The sequence below is a fragment of the Stegastes partitus genome, unplaced genomic scaffold (assembly GCF_000690725.1).
Source record: "Stegastes partitus isolate 25-593 unplaced genomic scaffold, Stegastes_partitus-1.0.2 Scaffold525, whole genome shotgun sequence".
Classification (NCBI taxonomy): Eukaryota; Metazoa; Chordata; class Actinopteri; family Pomacentridae; genus Stegastes; species Stegastes partitus.
The window spans coordinates 278,434-295,298 of record NW_007578256.1 but is presented as its reverse complement, the minus strand read 5'-3'; the positions used below and the strand labels follow the sequence as shown (position 1 = coordinate 295,298).

General features: G+C 40.1%; 1 protein-coding gene across 1 annotated transcript; it reads right to left on the bottom strand.

The window, feature by feature from the left end:
* Positions 1-657: 657 nt before the first annotated feature.
* On the bottom strand, positions 658-16,533 carry asns (asparagine synthetase). Its single transcript, XM_008287865.1, has 12 exons — positions 16,462-16,533; positions 13,773-14,028; positions 10,589-10,826; positions 10,313-10,498; positions 10,126-10,227; positions 9,395-9,522; positions 8,729-8,855; positions 7,430-7,536; positions 5,231-5,331; positions 4,417-4,498; positions 4,175-4,330; positions 658-1,407 (listed from the first exon to the last, which is right to left on the bottom strand). The coding sequence occupies exons 1-12, from the start codon at positions 16,527-16,529 to the stop codon at positions 1,201-1,203; spliced, it is 1,758 nt and encodes a 585-aa protein (XP_008286087.1). The 5' UTR covers positions 16,530-16,533; the 3' UTR covers positions 658-1,200.
* Between the last annotated feature and the right edge of the window lie 332 nt (positions 16,534-16,865).

Here is a 16,865-nt window from a genome sequence, read left to right as displayed (position 1 = left end):
ACAAACACCAATTATCTCGTTTTAACGAGAAAACGATTCTTGTTATCTCGAGATAACGAGAAAATTAACTCGTTATCTCGAGAAAACGGCGAAGAAAGAACAGTAGCGGAAAACGACCGCTCTCGGCTTCCGTAGAATGTCAATTTAAGAAAGACTGACAACAAAAACTAAAACAAAATCTGTTCATTATCAACCGACGAGTAAAGACGTGACGAAAAAGATGACACTGGCCTGTCGGACAATCTGGATTACAACCAGTTTTTCTAGAAACATGATGGTCAGTGGTCTGGACATTTAAAATGCGCTCAGTTCGTAGAAAAGTCCGTTCATTAAAAAAAAACTGCTAAAAACTCTGCTTATAGAAAACTTTTCAACTTGGGCAAATTAGTGTAGAACACGCTTTCAGCTGTTTTCCAACAAATGTTTGGTCGCTCACCTGTCAGAGGAGCTGCACTGAACACACCTGTTAGCATCTACCGGAGCAGCGTGTGAGGCGTTTAGGGAACATCGGTAAAATGCACCATCTACCCACGGCCACTTTCAGCAAGTGTTTAGCCTGTGTCCAGTTAATGACTGGTATTAGAAGAGGATTGGTGACAAAATAAATATATTTTAATGTTAAAACAGTTCACAAATATCTAGTCTTGTATCACTGAGTTATGCAAAAACAACTATTCATCAGCTGCATGGTGGATTAATAGCTGTGGCAATGCTGATGTAACAAAATAAAGGGGGCAACCAGATCATTAACTGGTGCAACCAATGAAGACAGTTGGTAGCACCAGTGGAAAGTTAGTCTGGAGCCCTGTAACAGAATCACCATCCACCAGCTGAGGACCTCCAACTCCCCACTGCTCTTGATATGGTGTCAACAATGACTGATGAGACAACCACCACTAAATTGAAGGCTATCCTCCCCCTGGTACTTCTACTGGTCACTGAGCAAGTTGTTGCTGCACTATTTGACTGCTCATGATATTTAGTTTCAGTAAATTTAAACTGGCTCATTTCATGACTATTTAAGGCGAGGGGGGGGGGCCTGACAGAAAACATTTGAGAACCACTGACACAGCATAAGGCCGCTAATTTAAAAAAAAAAAAAACCTGGGAGTAAAGTTAAATATGACACATGTACAAGTGGCCAGCACACTGCTGACAGACAGGCAGACAGACACAGGCACTCAGCTGTTCAGCCAATCACTACTCTTTATCAGGTTTATAGATGGACAGGGTCCGGGCCGATGGGTCGGTGGCGTTGATCCAGCGCGGCATCCAGAAATGGGAGAGCCACTCCGCTCGGCCGGGGTACTGCTTCTCAAACACCTGTCTGTAGTAGTAGGCCTCTTTGGTGAGCGGGGGGTTGTGAGGAAACGTCTTGTGAGCCTTCTCCATCTGGTCGTCGTTCACCTGACAGAACACAAGCACGCAGCATTTAACCATGCAAGCCATGACAATGACAAACATTTGCTCTGCATTTGCAACAACAACTTTCCATGGCTAGCTGGGAAATTACACAGAATGCAAACTATTTTTCTCGTTTTCTGTGTTACATGCTGACAAACTAATTGCTGTAAACAAATGTTTTTTAGCCAATTATGTCGCTGAGGGAAGTGGAGTGATTTTAGCGTTACCTGTCTGGAGAATATGTGAGTAATTTAAATGACTTCGTGTTTTTCAGTGAACTCGCTGCTCCTACTTCAAATTAAATCCCACGTCCTTGTATTTTAAAGTAGTTTTTTTTTCCCTACAGAGAGACATTTCTTTCCCTTTTCTTTCCTTTCTCCTCCATTTAATATGTCCAGTGTGAAAATCAATTTTCATGTGTAAATAGACCAATATAGACCTAACTGGAACACAACACATACCTTTGTGCGCTGTGAATAAACTCTGTGTGTGTAATTTCAAGGTGTATTTACTCATTACTGTTTGGTTGATTAAATAATGCATTTCTTTACAGACTGGCTCTGCTCAGGGGTCAGGTGGGTATGGGTATTCAAAACAAAAATGTAGTGGTAATTCTTTGACAGATGCATGCTGTATTACATTGCAGATCGGGGACCATGTGTTGTGAGTCTCTGTAATATTTCCTCCTCTCTGCTCGCTGGCCTGTAGGTTTGTCTTGTGTTGTGCTGTGTTGAAGCTTTACCATATTTTGTGTGCAAGCTGAGCGCAGTGACATTTATTCATGTCATTTTTTTGTACCTATTTGCCTTATTAGAGACAAGAGTTATTTACAAAATGTATCTCTCAGATGTTTTAATGCCTTTAATGCACTTTTTGCTGTTATTACATTTTGGTAATGGTACTTTTATTTGCCAGCATGCAGTGATCCGGCTGTTTCCTGCTGTCACACAGTGTTATCCAATCACATCTAATATTATGGTTGTAAACAATGGCGATACCGATACTACATGTGAGAACAATCATGTGGGGTGTCGGGTCACTTTTGGTTTGGGGAGGTGTCAGCGGATTGTTTCATTTGGGAGGAGGAGGCTAATAGTCCTCAGTAATTGTGAATGAACTGTTGACCAGTCAGCGATAAAGTCCACCCATCCACTGATCACCCACACTGTCAGCTCTGTCTGTTTGTTTTTTATCACAATAAACTGAGATCACTTCGTGGTGTATCACGGTAGCTTCTGTAGCAGAAGCCCTCTGGTTACACTTAATATTCAGCATATTTACGATGCATCTAAATCATATGCTGACGCACATAAATGAAAAAGTTCGACACACCAGTGCAACAAATGTAAAACGTTGGTCTGGAGCTGTGATGGCCGTGCGCACAGCCACACAAAAGGGTGAAGGATCCACACACTGATAAACATCATCACCACATGTTCACTTACTTACTGTCACTTAAATTACATACACACACACATTAAAAATTGGTTTATGAACACTTTTGACAACACTGTTTTCTAGATGGAGACCCAGACTGAACGTCTTGGGCTCTATGAAAAAAGAACCCTTAAGAGAACTATGAAAGTACAATAAGTCTGTCAGTCCCCATCACCAGGCCAGAGTGACATCTGAAATGTTGACTCCTGCTTAAGGAAAAGTCTAAACTCAAGGGTACATAACACTGAATCAGCAACACTGATGTCATTGAGTCTGTTTTAGAAATTCTCAACTGCATCTCTACCAAAGTCGATTCACCAGATTCAAAGCACAACTATAGCAACACGCAGGCTTTTAGAAGGACACGGAGAACCACCCAGTTGGACAAAACAACCAGCTGGGGAAACGCTTTGGCTGTAAAAAGCCCTCATTTTGGAGGCTTCTGGCACATTCTAATTTTCCATAATTTTCCATAATATACACTGATCCCAACAACTGCACATTTAAAATTTGTCAGCATGAAGCAAATTATCATAAAAAGGTTCTTGTGCATTTTAGCCAACACAGTCTGTAAATAGTTGTTAATATTTAAAACATATTACCAAGCGATCAGAACTTTTGTACTCAAGAACTATTTGATTGGTTATTAGATATTAACTGACACCTTCACCATTAGGTTTATAAAAAGACTTGCAACAGTGATGGTTAATACATTGTTTTACTGGAGACATAAATGCACCTTTACTCAAACAAACAAGGTTATTTTAAGGGGGAACAGCTTTTAACATCATGTCTCATCCTGCCTATGTATTGGTTAGAATTTATGCAATAAACCTACATAACAAATATGGCTAAACTAACAAATTATGTGAATTTACTGAACTTCTAGTCATCTATCGCTGCAGAAAGCTCACTGTAAGCAAAAAAATAAAAAAAACTATTAAGCCCACTAATGTCTTCTGGAAAATGCAGCAATGTCAGTGGACTTTTTAATCCTTGTTACACACTTGACAAGTTGCTGCCTATTTGGTAAATTTTACTTTTTTAATTAGTAGGTTGCAGCCAGTTGCAGCAGTATTTAGAGACTTAAAAACACACACACACACACACACACAGCTGTAGTCTGCCAAGTAAACCAGAGGTTTATAACAAAAAAAAGAAGATATTTGATGTGCTGACAATGTGCCAAACCAGGACCTCGAAACGGAGCTACAAACCAAATCATGGTTTTTGTGCACCATTACACACCAAGTAAAGGATTCAATACAGCATGAAACTGATCAAATGCACCTGTGCTCAGCTTTAGTGTCCAGTGAATTGGTTTTGTTCTTACCATAGACTCCAGATGCTCCTGCAGGTAAACGTACCAGGACTTCTTCACTGACATCACACCATCACTGAAGGCTTCTTTGCGCCTCCACAGGATCTCATCAGGGATCAAGTTCAGACCTTTAAAGGAGTCCCTCAGCAGGTGCTTCTCCACTCCATGCTGCTTTCACAGGACACACAGATCAATACTAACACACTGCCTCCAACAATCACTTCTGTGATGTGAACAGTGAAATGAGCGCTGACCTTAGGGATCCTCATCTCCTCAGGCAGCGAAAGGTAGTATGCTGTGAATCTGTGGTCCAGGAAAGGCACTCTGAGCTCCAGACTGAAGAATAACAAGCGAAATATACATTACAAAGTGCATAGTTCATCATAAGATCACTGAGTTTGGATGATTGTGGGACATTTGGGTAAAAAAATACAACAATAATGTATCCACGGCTATCAATCATTTCAGTTTATTTACATTATAGTCAGTATGACCTCAGTGGGTTTCCATTAGTATTAAGATTTAATTTATAAAGTTTTAATCAGTAGCACGCTTCCTTTAATTATAATGCATTATTAATGTTGGTGTTAATGCTCCTCCATCATGTTGCCGTCGACCACATTATTTTTTCCCCTCATAAAAGATTTCTCTTTTTGTGATGTTTTGTGAAGACGACTGAAAGCGAGCACCCATAAAAGCTGTTCGTTAGTGCAATTTCTGATCTCAGTCCATTATGTAAGTGGTTTTCTTCCCAATTTATTAAGTCACTTAGTGAATAAAAGTAACACAAAAATGAAAAATAAAATAAAAAATAAAACTGATGGAACATTCTCTGTGATGACAAGGATGCAGGCAGGTTGGATTTTCAACAACAGAACATGAAAGATCAGCAATTTTATTCCATTTAAGTTGTTAAATCAGACAAAATGCTGGTTGCAGCTTTTCAAATTCACTCAGAAAACTGAATACATGTCTTTTGCCTGTTTGTGCTTCGAGGGTATTATGGAGGGCGAGTTTGCTTCTGTGTGTTCTCAGGATAAGTTCTTCTGGCTATGAGCGAAGACTCACCCGTGTGCAGCAGTGGTTCGGTCGGCTCGGAGAACATCAAACAGGTAGAGCTCCTTTAGCAGACGAACGCTGTCCTCTGCTCCCGCTTTAGCGTTTGGAGCCTGGAAGACAAGAACAGTTCTGTCAGCTATGACCATTTTTAAACAACTCCTTTCAGAAGTCAGATATTAGCTCTATGTCTGATAAACACCTTTATCATGGCAGTCTTACTCGGTTGGACTTGTGAACATTTATGTCACTTTCTGAAATGAATGCAGTCTGGTTAACCCAAAGATGACTGAGAGCTGAAAACTAGTGACTTGGGTCAGACTGATGCAATAAAGTCTTTATAAAACAACTAATTCTCGAGCTGTCCTGGTGCTCCAGCAGTCTCAGGAGTGCAACTGTAAATGCATCCCCCGAATAAACACACCAAAGACCAGGTGTTGCATCTTACTGAGGGCTGTCAAATAAGTAAAAGCATGCTTGTACATCACTGCAGCAAAGTGAGAGCTTCATCCACTGGGGGTCAGCAAAGACAAGATTCTCACCTGTTGCCTTGAATACCTTAAACATGCTCTCCTCAGGAAGTCTCAGCTCTCTTCCCTTGTTTCAAATACGCCTCCTCTACTCACTTAGAGCACATGTTTATATTGCTTGGTAAACCCCAAACTAAATCCATTTAACATCGTGGTGTTAATGCCACAAAGCAGACATTGGTGTGTTAAAACTGAACCTGACTATTGTGGCTTGTTTTGTTTCTGGACTTCAAAGTCATTATTTGGCCTCCAAACTCCATCTGTAGTTCTGAACTGAAGAAGCCTCTAAGAAGACTCATGAAGAGTCTTGCTGCCGTCTACTGAGGCCTTTAGGATTAGTTCCTGTCCCCTAACAGCTCCTGTCAGATTTCTATTTACGGTCGTCCTCAAATGTATTCATACCCTTCCATTAAAGAAAAAGCAAAATTCACAACAGTCTCTCAAATAACTAGAAACTGGAAAAATTATAACAAATAAAAATTTGCTAAATTATAATTTTGTGAAATAAGACAATGCTTTTGAATTGTGGTTGAAAAGAATCATTTTAAAAAAAAGAGACAAAAAAACTGTCCCGGACAAACTAGAGCACTTTGCTGATGAGCAGTGGACCAAAATCAAATTACCTGTCAACAGGTGCAGAAGTCTGATTGAGTTACAGAAAACAATTGATTGCATTGATTGGCTCAAAGGGTTGTTCAACAAAATATTAGTTTACGCGTCCCATCATGCTTGTTTTTTTTGTTTGTTTTGCTTTTTTCAATATTTCTGTTGAACCACAATTCAAAACCAATGTCATGATTTTCATTAAATTATTATTACTTTTGTCCATTTCAACTTATTTCAGTGACAGTTGTTCTTTTTTCCTCTTTAATGGGATGGTATGAAGATATCTGAGGACGACTGTATGTTGACGCATTAGTCTCAAGTTGCAACAAGCTGTCCATCAGCCGCAGCACGCCTGCAGCAGGTTAGCCTTTAAAGCTACAGACTCTGCGTTGTTTTTACAACTCCTGCATGACGTGTTAACTCACACCACAAGTTCTAATGAGGCTTCCTGCAGCCAGAACCCACAACTTCTCTTCTCACACTGTACAGCTAAATGGACCAGCTAAACTGTGGAGCTCACACTACATAAAACCTGCAAGCCCCTGATTGGTTTTGTTCCAATATTCTAATAAAGGTTGTTCAACCAAGACTGCTATGTGTTCTATGTTAACAGAAAAGGAGGAAGGTAGAATTACTTTGAGCAATTCTAGAGATGAAACTGCACTGTTTGATTTAAAACATTATTTAAGTTGATAATGAATAAGTTCCACTTGTCTTAATGAAAATTTTTTAATTTTATATATTTCATACTTGACAGTATGTAGTGTTTAATGCCTGAACTGTTCCAGGGACAGTTATGACCAATAAATACTTCTAATAATTTCATTTGTCTGAAAGTTATTTGTGCATTTCTTGTGTTTTCTGACTGAGGTACATAGAAAACTATGAATTCTGTGTACTCCTCCACCACCACATTTCACCTATACTTTTATTTCTATTATTTACTTAAATATCCAACCTTTATGTTATATTTTAAATTTCATCAAAATAAAAATGTCAGGTAAAAATACAAAACAAAAACAAATTACTCAGATCGTAGTTTGACTGATCAGTGAACGGCTGCTGGAGGACCTGCCTTATGAAAGTAAATGTATCCCTGAGTCAGCTCATCAGATCCTTCTCCAGAGAAGATCACCACACTGTCTGACTTCTCCCTGATGTACTTTGAAACCAAGTACATCCCTGCAGTGGAAAAAACACAAATTAATTCCTTAATCCCAGTTCATCTGACTGAACAAAGACGACGCCCCACAATCCACACAACGGTAATTCTCAAAAGCTGCAGTGAAAGCGAGTTTCTCAGAAACATGGCTACAAAAGAGGTTTTCAAGTATAAAAATAAAAGCCTAATTTATATTATTATTATTATTTAAATAATACTAAAGCTCTGCTATGAAATTTCTGCCCTCCACTGGTGATCAAGGGTTGTAGATTTCTAGTCGAAATTCTTTTTGTATGAGAATAAAAGAATGACAATTTTTTGCAAAAAAATTGCAACAAATCATAAAATGAAGTGAAACCAACAGAAAATATTCAAATGAACAAATATGATGATGTTAAATAACGTGGTCACATCCTCAAAAATACAGAAATATGCAGACAAAACACAACTTTACTATATAACCCTAATTTCATTTTTAGGTGAGGTCTTTTTCTTTTTTTAAGGCTGAGACAGTGTTTTCTGTTTGTGTCTGCACACCTCCATCGACTGTATAGCACTGTAGATGTACGTAATCAGACTGGGATCATGCTATATGTCTTTTGGAAAACTGTTGGTTGTCTTATTTGAAGATTGGATATTTTTGCAGTTAGATATGAACAGTGTTGTTAGTTGGCACAATTAAAATCCCATACGCTGCTCCCACTGACCTCTTTGACCATTTTACTAAGCTCACTGGATTCACTTCCAATTCAGACCAGTCAGTCAGGAGGAAAAGGAATGTGGTGATGCAGCATATTCAGCCACATGTTTGTCACATCAGTGAACAGATCAGTCTGCAAAAATGTAAAGAACTCAAACCTTTAGGCAGTGTGGATAATTCCAGTAGGTTGAGGAGCTACTTCACAAATATCAAGGAAAGAGAAGTTAGACTTGTACCTAACTATGTGATCAATAAGTCAAAAATTCCAAGGCATACTGCTTTGCCTCTAATCAATGGGATTCATGTTTTAACTCACAGTCTTCATCAGGGCACCAAACACAAGGAGCAGCTTACAGATAAATCAAGGCTGTTATCAGCTGTCAGGAATTCCAATCACAGGCAAAGGTCACTGTTGTTTTATGAGGTCTTAGCTATCCTGAGTCATGGTGTGAACTTGTTTTGGTAGCTTCTGTGTGCTGTAGATTTCGTGCAGTGCTTCATGTTGCACTCACCAACAGAGGCTCGTATCGTGGTGATGTCATAGGTCTCCAGGTGGAAGATGACGTCCTCCACAGCTTGGATGCCTTCTTCTGTTGTGAAGTTCACCTCGTGGTGTTCGCTGCCGATGTAAGCTGCCACCTGATGATATGCAAATCAAACTGTGACTAAAAACAAGCAAAACTCTTCTTTTGTCCACATTAAATGCCTCATTACCACCTAGCAGCTGTTTGCCTCTGAAAAACAGTCCAACTGCAGCTTCATCCATGTCTGTCCAGACTGATATTTGTAGTGAAGACTTACAGATGTGCAAAGTTGTTGGATGTGTTCACGTGGCTGCAGTGACCTTTGACGACTAATTTCTAAACAGTTCATCCTCTAGTCAAAGTGGATGCTTGAGCCACATGTAAAGACATTTCCTCCAGGTGTTTATAAGAATGGAACAGACATGAGTTCACTGTGGTCTTTGACCAAATTCTCACCAGTTCATCTTTGTCTTCAAGTTAATTTTGTGCCCAATTTGAATAAATTCCCTCAAGGTGTTCCTGAAATATTGCATTCATAAGAATGAGATGGACGGACAAACTAAGAACGTTCCTGCTACGGCTGCTGACGGTGCCCAGCCATAAACATATGTAACCAGCCATGAGGGAATGTGATACATGATCATATGAACTGACCTTGCGAGCAGCGAGGATGTCTGGACTATCCTCTGATCCGATTGAAAATGTCTGGATGGGATACTGCAGCTTCTCCTCTTTGGCCAGTTTCACCAGTGTAGCAGCAACTAAACTGGAGTCCAGACCACCTGAACAACAGAAAACATGAATGTGCACCACAGACACACAGAGTTTCTTTTACTCTATACTTTTCAATACATACAGATTTTTCAGATCATATTTCACATCTTAGTACAAATAGCTGCCGACGGACAATTTAGAATCACCAATTAACCTCAGCATGTTTCTGGACTGTGGGAGGAAGCCGGAGAACCCGGAGAGAACCCACGCTGCACGGGGAGAACATGCAAACTAACTGAGACGTGAACTGGGGTCACCATGCAGCCCCAACACTACTATGTATTGTCCTATTTTGGAAAACGATTGCTGGATGATTAAATAACACCTAACCCAGACAAGATCAATTCACACGGGAAGTCAGCCTGTTCTTAATGTTCTGCAGATGCCTTATAATTCAATCAAAACGCATCTTACTACCAATCAACTAATCACTGCCAGTTAGTGAGTGTTCGCCATAGTTGTTTTTATTCACACCCACAAAGGTGCAGATGTCTCGTCCTCCCTTGCTGGGAGCAAGTGCATGATGGTTTGACTCATTTACTTTATACAAGAATCTTATGTATGTATGTGAACATTTCATGAAAGAGGCTCACTTCTATGGAGGAAGTTACCTGACAGAAGACAACCAATCCTCCTGTGAGACATGAGCCGTTTCCTCACAGCGTTCTCAAACAGGGTTCTGATGTTGCTTTTCACCATTTCCTCTTCAAAACCTGCAGAGACATCAGTTGTTTTTAAAACAAATGTGACACATAAAGCTAAGCAACTACATAAAAAAGGTGAAGAACAGTTTCGTACTTGTAGGCAGTCTGTCCACAGTGTCACAGATGGCGTGAGCAGGCTCTTGTGTGCAGCAGTGAAACTGCTCCATCTGAATGGACTGAACTTTCCCATTCGGCTTCAAATCAAAGACCTCGAAGTGCCCGGGGAGAAAGGGAACAATGTTGGCAGGGGTGGCCATTGCATGAGTAATTTGTGTCAGGCCTGTGATCAGAATGGTAATGAGTTCATCAGTGCAATCACCAGCTTAGAAAAGAGCCAGAATCCACGAGGGGTTATAAACTATCCCATTACCTTTGGCCTCAGAGCAGACAGCAAGGAACCCATCGTCTGTGAGGAATTTGAATAAGGGTCGGACACCATACGTATCTCTTCCCAGAAGGACCTTCCTGTTGGCAGTGTCCAGCAGAATGAAAGCAAAGACACCGTCCAGCATAGAAGCCATCTTCTTGATGCCAAACCGGTCATAGAGATGGAGCAAAATCTCACCGTCCATTTTGGTCTGGAAATCAAATTCAAACTTCTTCTTCAGCTGAAAGAACAAGAAGCACATACAAGGTTATTTTTAGCTTTTTCTCACATCAAACTTCATATTTCTCAATCACTAAAAGCACTGCAGGAGACAAACGTGACATTGTGACATCAGATACACATTTCTTGTAATTGCTAGAGATCTTTCTGCATGTCTCCACTGTGGTTTTGTTCCTCCTTGTGAAGATCCCCCGTCTTTAAGATTTAAAGGCTTCCTTTCCATCATTTTGGTCTTCAGTTCCTTCCACAGATTCTTGATGGGATTCAGCTCTGGACTCTGGAAAATGTTAAAAAGGTTTTCTATTTGCCAGCTTTTGATTGCTGTGGCAGAAAAAAAAAAAGGGTTGTTTGTCTTGTTGGAAGGTCCAGTGCTGCCCCAAGGACAAGCTCTATCTGCAGACTGCCTGATGTTTTCCTCCACAATCTCAATGTTGTCCTTCTGCCCCTGTGATGCCTCGATGCCTGTTTACGTTGCTTAGGTTGCTTGTTCAGTCAGTTTAAAAACTCCACCAAAGCGCTGCATTCCTCCACCATGCTTGACCATGGGGATGGTTAGGATGGCATTGTTGCTGCTGAATGCTTCTCTGTGAAAGTCTTTGTTTGCTTGTCTTGGAGAGTCTTCTTTTGTGAGCATCCATGGAGACCAGTCTTGTGTCTGCTGGAGTGTCCGCTTGAGACGTTGGTACAAGAATTGCTCAGATTCATCAGGACGGCCATGGTGATGGTGATGGTGATGGTTGAACACCTCTCAGCTTCACACACTGCTCTTCTAGCCAGCCAACAGGTCAACCTGAGAGTTTCCACAGTGGGAAACTCCTTAAACTTTTTTCTTATGTTTTGCGTTGTGGTCACTTGCACTTGAAAACTCTTTGTATGACTTTAAAGCCTTTCCATGTTTTGTGAGCAGCATCGATGTGCAACACTCTCTCACTGATGGAACATAAAAGCAAGCTCCCTTCACTTAGGTTTTAGCCGTGACTTGCAATTATTATAACTCGCTGTGACTAGAGAATGATTAGCAGTGTATTAGAATGAAATGAAATGAAATGAAAAATACTTTATTTATCCCAGAAGGGAAATTCAATAATTCAAGAATGGTCTGGAACATGGTGGACACGAGCAGCATTACCAAATTATCATTTGGAATAGGACTGAATTGTCTTTTTTTCCCCAAAAAATATCTTACAATTGTATACATATTTTAGTAAAAATGTAAAATACATTTTTAAATAATCCTCACCCCAACACCTCTTGCATTTATCATGAACATGTGTCTTGCTGTCACTTACTTGTCGTTTCCCGTCAGAAGAAACCCACTAATAAAATTTAAATTCCCTAAAAATTAAAATTTGCCATGAGTTTTAAATAATTTTGTGCTTAACCGAATATGACGACACGTTTCCAGAATTCAGGTTTCAAAAAGTGTGCGTAAGTGTCACGGTGGTATTCTATAAACCTTCTGGCTCGGTTAAAGCTTTTATTTGGATTTGAGTCGACGAGCGGAGTTCAAGTCTGTACAATGAGAACGTTGGAGTCAGTCAGCAATTAAAGTGTGCGGTTAGCCGAGTTTAACTGGAAAGACGTTCTCAGGGCTTATGTAGTGTGTTTTAGAGCCACTTTTAATTCTCTCACACATACAGACAACCCACTGTGTTGCATTCCAGTACAGGCAATGGCTCCATGCACAAGTTCCAGAAATACAAAGACGTCATAAGAAGACGGCAAAAGTTGCAATGAGCCCAACAACCGACATAAACAGAGTCCGCATTGTTTCTCACTTTTAGAACCAATCTCACAACTGCTGCACTTTAATTAAAGAAGAAAATGTTGGTTGTGTCACCAACATGCCTAAACATGATGCATCAGGCAGTTTGCCGGCGTATTAACCAGCAGGGCTACATGTGGTGTTTTTACAAGAGTAGGAAACATTGGCTGAGTTTTCATGTAACTTTCAGGTGAATTTGAAGCAAACTTTTGAAATGTCACCAAAAAAGAAAGGAAATCGGAATTAGGCTGGTTTGCACTGACTGCTTTGGATCAAACAAACTCGGCTGTGTAATGTTCTCACAATGTACAGGCTGCGTTCCACATGGCTGTAGAAGAAACAGTAGCAGCTGTTTGCCACAAAGCAATCCTCAAAGAAGAAGAAACAAAACAAATAATTGGACATATGTGAGAGAATAAACAAGGGAAGTCTTCAGGACTAGTTTTTAAGTCATGCAAGTTGAATTTATTCTTTCATGTCAGCTGATACTGGTTATGTTTCATGCTGTCCGGAGGTGAAGACAACAAAAGAAGTGCAAACAGCTACTCAGTCATGTGAGTTAAATGATTGTTTGCTACGTTATATGATGTTCCCATCTCCCATTATGAGCATTAAGTCACAGACCACAAACTTTTTTGTGAAATTGGGGAAGTTTTGTTTTTTAAATTTTGCTGTTTCCGTTCACTTTTTCTGATGCGATACTTCAAATGAGAAAAGGATGTTTGCCCCAAATGATTATGACAATAATAAGGGGTAGCAATGTTCTCTTTGTGTCAGCGTGAAAACTGGGTGAACTGGTGACTTTTGTTTGCCTGTACAAGTCTACAGAGATCTGGTTTATACCAGAATGTGTTGCTTAGCAGGAGTTTACTTTGCAGTGTTGCCTGATCTATAAACTATAATCATTATAATTACTACACACTGTTTCAGTGCCAGAAACAGAAAGGATTTGTGGATGTTCAACTCTGTCATGAGAACCAAAATCTGAGCTAAAAATCACCAAATCTGAGCCTGAAAAGCTGTTTTATTTAATAAAAATGCCTTTATTCCACATGTGTTGTTTTTAAATTTGTCACAAATAAACTGTTATCTAGGCTAAAGTGTTCAGCTACGTAGCAACTGTCTGTGGTTAGAGAACAAACCAAAGAGTGTTTCATCAGACATTTCACAACAGCAGCTTACCAGGGTATGGTTGTAGATTTCTCCGTTGTAGCAGAGCCACAAGAAAGGGAACTTCTTGATGCGCAAGGGCTGCATGCCGTACAGCTGGTCCAGAATCGCCAGACGGTGGAAGCCAAAGCAACAGTTGGTGAAGCCGTTGACATTCTCAAAGCGGAAGGCATCAGGACCTCTGTGAGCGATCTTCATGGCACTCATGCACTGAATGGACAGGCACTCATCACTGCCAAACAAGGCCCAGATACCACACATTTCACCGCTGTGGAGGATGGACAGAAGAAAAACAGAGAGTGATGAGTTTGCAGTTTCTACCTAGACAATGAAATAATCTGAAATGTTCAATAAGTGTAGCCAGAGGGACCAACAGTGAAGCCCGACAGAGAGAACGGGAGTTACATCCACTAAGTACCATTTTTCTAGCAGAACTTTTTCTAATGAAACCATTTCTCCACTTACACGTGCATTTTAATAACACAGCTGCAAAGCATTGAAACACAGACAACCAAGTAGCTCTAACCTACCACGAAACATTAACACTGATTTTGTAGCAACTCAAATCTTTTGTCTGACTGTCATTGAAAAGTGTAAAGTCATTGAAAAGTACTGAGAAGTGCTTTTGTTTTTATGCATAAATCAAGGAATCTGTCTGTATATGTTCTATTAGTTAAAGTGTGTGTGATTTAAACGTAGCTTTGGATTTAGTTGAAGCTTTTGACTCTTAAAGCCTGCAAACCTACATCACAGAACTCAAACTGCTGAACAATGTCAGACTGAGCCAGAACCTGCTGCCAAAACAGAGAAATTAAAGAATGGACACAGTCTGATGTCTCAACCTGGTCGATGTCGTGAGCTGGACAAGGACAATACTGACATGAATAGCAGTTTGTGACTGATCTGCACCAAACACAGCACCTTCTAACTTTTAACCTGAGTCATTACAAGTGTTTTTTATTCACAATGGAGCTGCCACGCAAGATGCTCGCCTGCCATCAGAAGTAACTTGAGCTTCAGCGTCCTGCCCTGCCAGTGTGGCCCCTGGAGGAGCTGCCAGCTATGTAATTAGTGGACAACCTGCTCTCACACCTGAGTCATGGCTGCCCCTTCATTCCACCAATAAAAGTTGTACATGTACTTACCTGATGCAATTTCATTTGCAATGATCATATGAAACGCCTGTGAGCTTCATCAACAAATTAAAGAGCATAACTCAAGCAGCCATTCTGGATTTTAGTTAACTAAGGGTTACATGGAAATGCTTGTGAGACTGCATGTGAGTTCTCATGTATTTTCACATGACAGGTGTAAGAAAACGACTCAAATAAGACCTACAGCCATATGCTGAAAATATTAAAAAATAAAGAATGAAAAAGCATTGTGCCACCCTCAGAATAACCACCTTTATATTAAAATAAAAAGTGTCTGCCTCCATTACTTCTGTCCAGTGCCAAAAAGTGCTTATTCGCCAAAAAACAATAGTTCAACACAGATCCCAAGTTTAGATTGCAAGAAAAGCCTGCAGAAAGGTAAAAAATAAATAAAAATAAAAAATATGACTGGCTAATTAGAATGTAGTCTGATTTACTCAGATTTATTTCCCAGCACCACAATGGGCCTGAACCCAGACGGAGGAGGTGACGGTGACTTGCTGAGATAAAGTTACTTCTACACAGGACTCTGTAACACAGCAGACTTTTGTACTCACATACCTCGCAGGGTAACAGAAATCCAAACTCTGAGTGAAAACAGAAAGCTGATGCAGTGAGGACGGGCTGATCATCAAACCTGACTCCCCACAGATTACAGAGGAGAAGTTTGACCCGACAGCAGCAATGTGTTGAGCTGAGAACAGCACAGGAGGCAAACAGTGAATTCACTATAGAAGCTGGCTGTGTCTGTAAATAAAGCTTTTAAAAGCTTTAAATTTTCTGTCATTGTTTCTGTTCATATTATAGAAAATCCTGTACTTTCAATACTAATGCATCAAATCTTGACAGATGATGAAGCGGCTGGTTTTCTGTCCTGCTTTGAAACTAAACTTTAACTCAAGCACTTTGTTGTTTAAAAAAAACTAATTAATTAAAGGGTTTTTTTAAAGCTCAAGTGTGAATATATGAATACTCAAATATTAGAACTAACTCATTCAGTGTGCACAGTGAAAGACTTCTTAAATGGAACAGCTGTTTTGGTGAGCGTTGCAGCTCTCACGCCGAACTCCATTCAAAATCCTACAAATTCATAACATGCTTCGCTCCAGCTAACAGCTAACAATTCATGAGCACCTCTCAAAAAGCATTAACGTTTCATTGTTCAGTTCGGCACACACCATGTGTGTCTTTCTTCACTACATTATGTGTGGATGGTTGAACATGTATTCCCTCCATCATCCTACAGTTGACGGCGCTGGTCGCCGGTTGGCAACGACACGAAACATCCTGCAGGAAACCAGGTGCTGCTGGGCTCCTCAAATAGAAGCCCAATTTTCATTCACAACTTATTAAACCAGGAAACGGTCAGCAACTATTTCCTATGCACGCGTATATTTTTAAAATTATTATAAATTACAATACATTCAAATGTGAGTTTTTTTTTTAAGCCGAAACTTCATTCAAGAGGAAGTCACAGTTTCTTGCCACTTCGCAGAAATCTGAAGACACTATCAGCCGACACAGTTAGTAGCAGCTGATCCTCTTACCGTGATCTTCTATTAGCTTCAGCACCGATGGAGACTGGAGTGACACTTGCCCGAACTGATGCAATCATGCAGCCGCTGATTTTATGAAGCTGCACGTAGTGAGAGCGAAGCACTTCCTGCTAGCGCTTCAAAATAAGACAACGCAAACTTACAAGCAACAAAAAAAGAGGACATATGGGAAAATACAGCTGTTGCACTCTAAAAAGTGATTCAAGAGAACTATTCCTACCACCTAATTAAATGCATGGTTGCAAGAAAAAAAAAGAAAAAAAAGGCTGATGTTCAGAAGCCTTTTAAGTTGAAAACATTACTTTTGACGTCGACACAATAATGTGTGTTATTGCATTAACGGAATAAAGTGTGTGTGTGATTTAAACGCAAACTTCCGCGTTGGTTAATTTAAA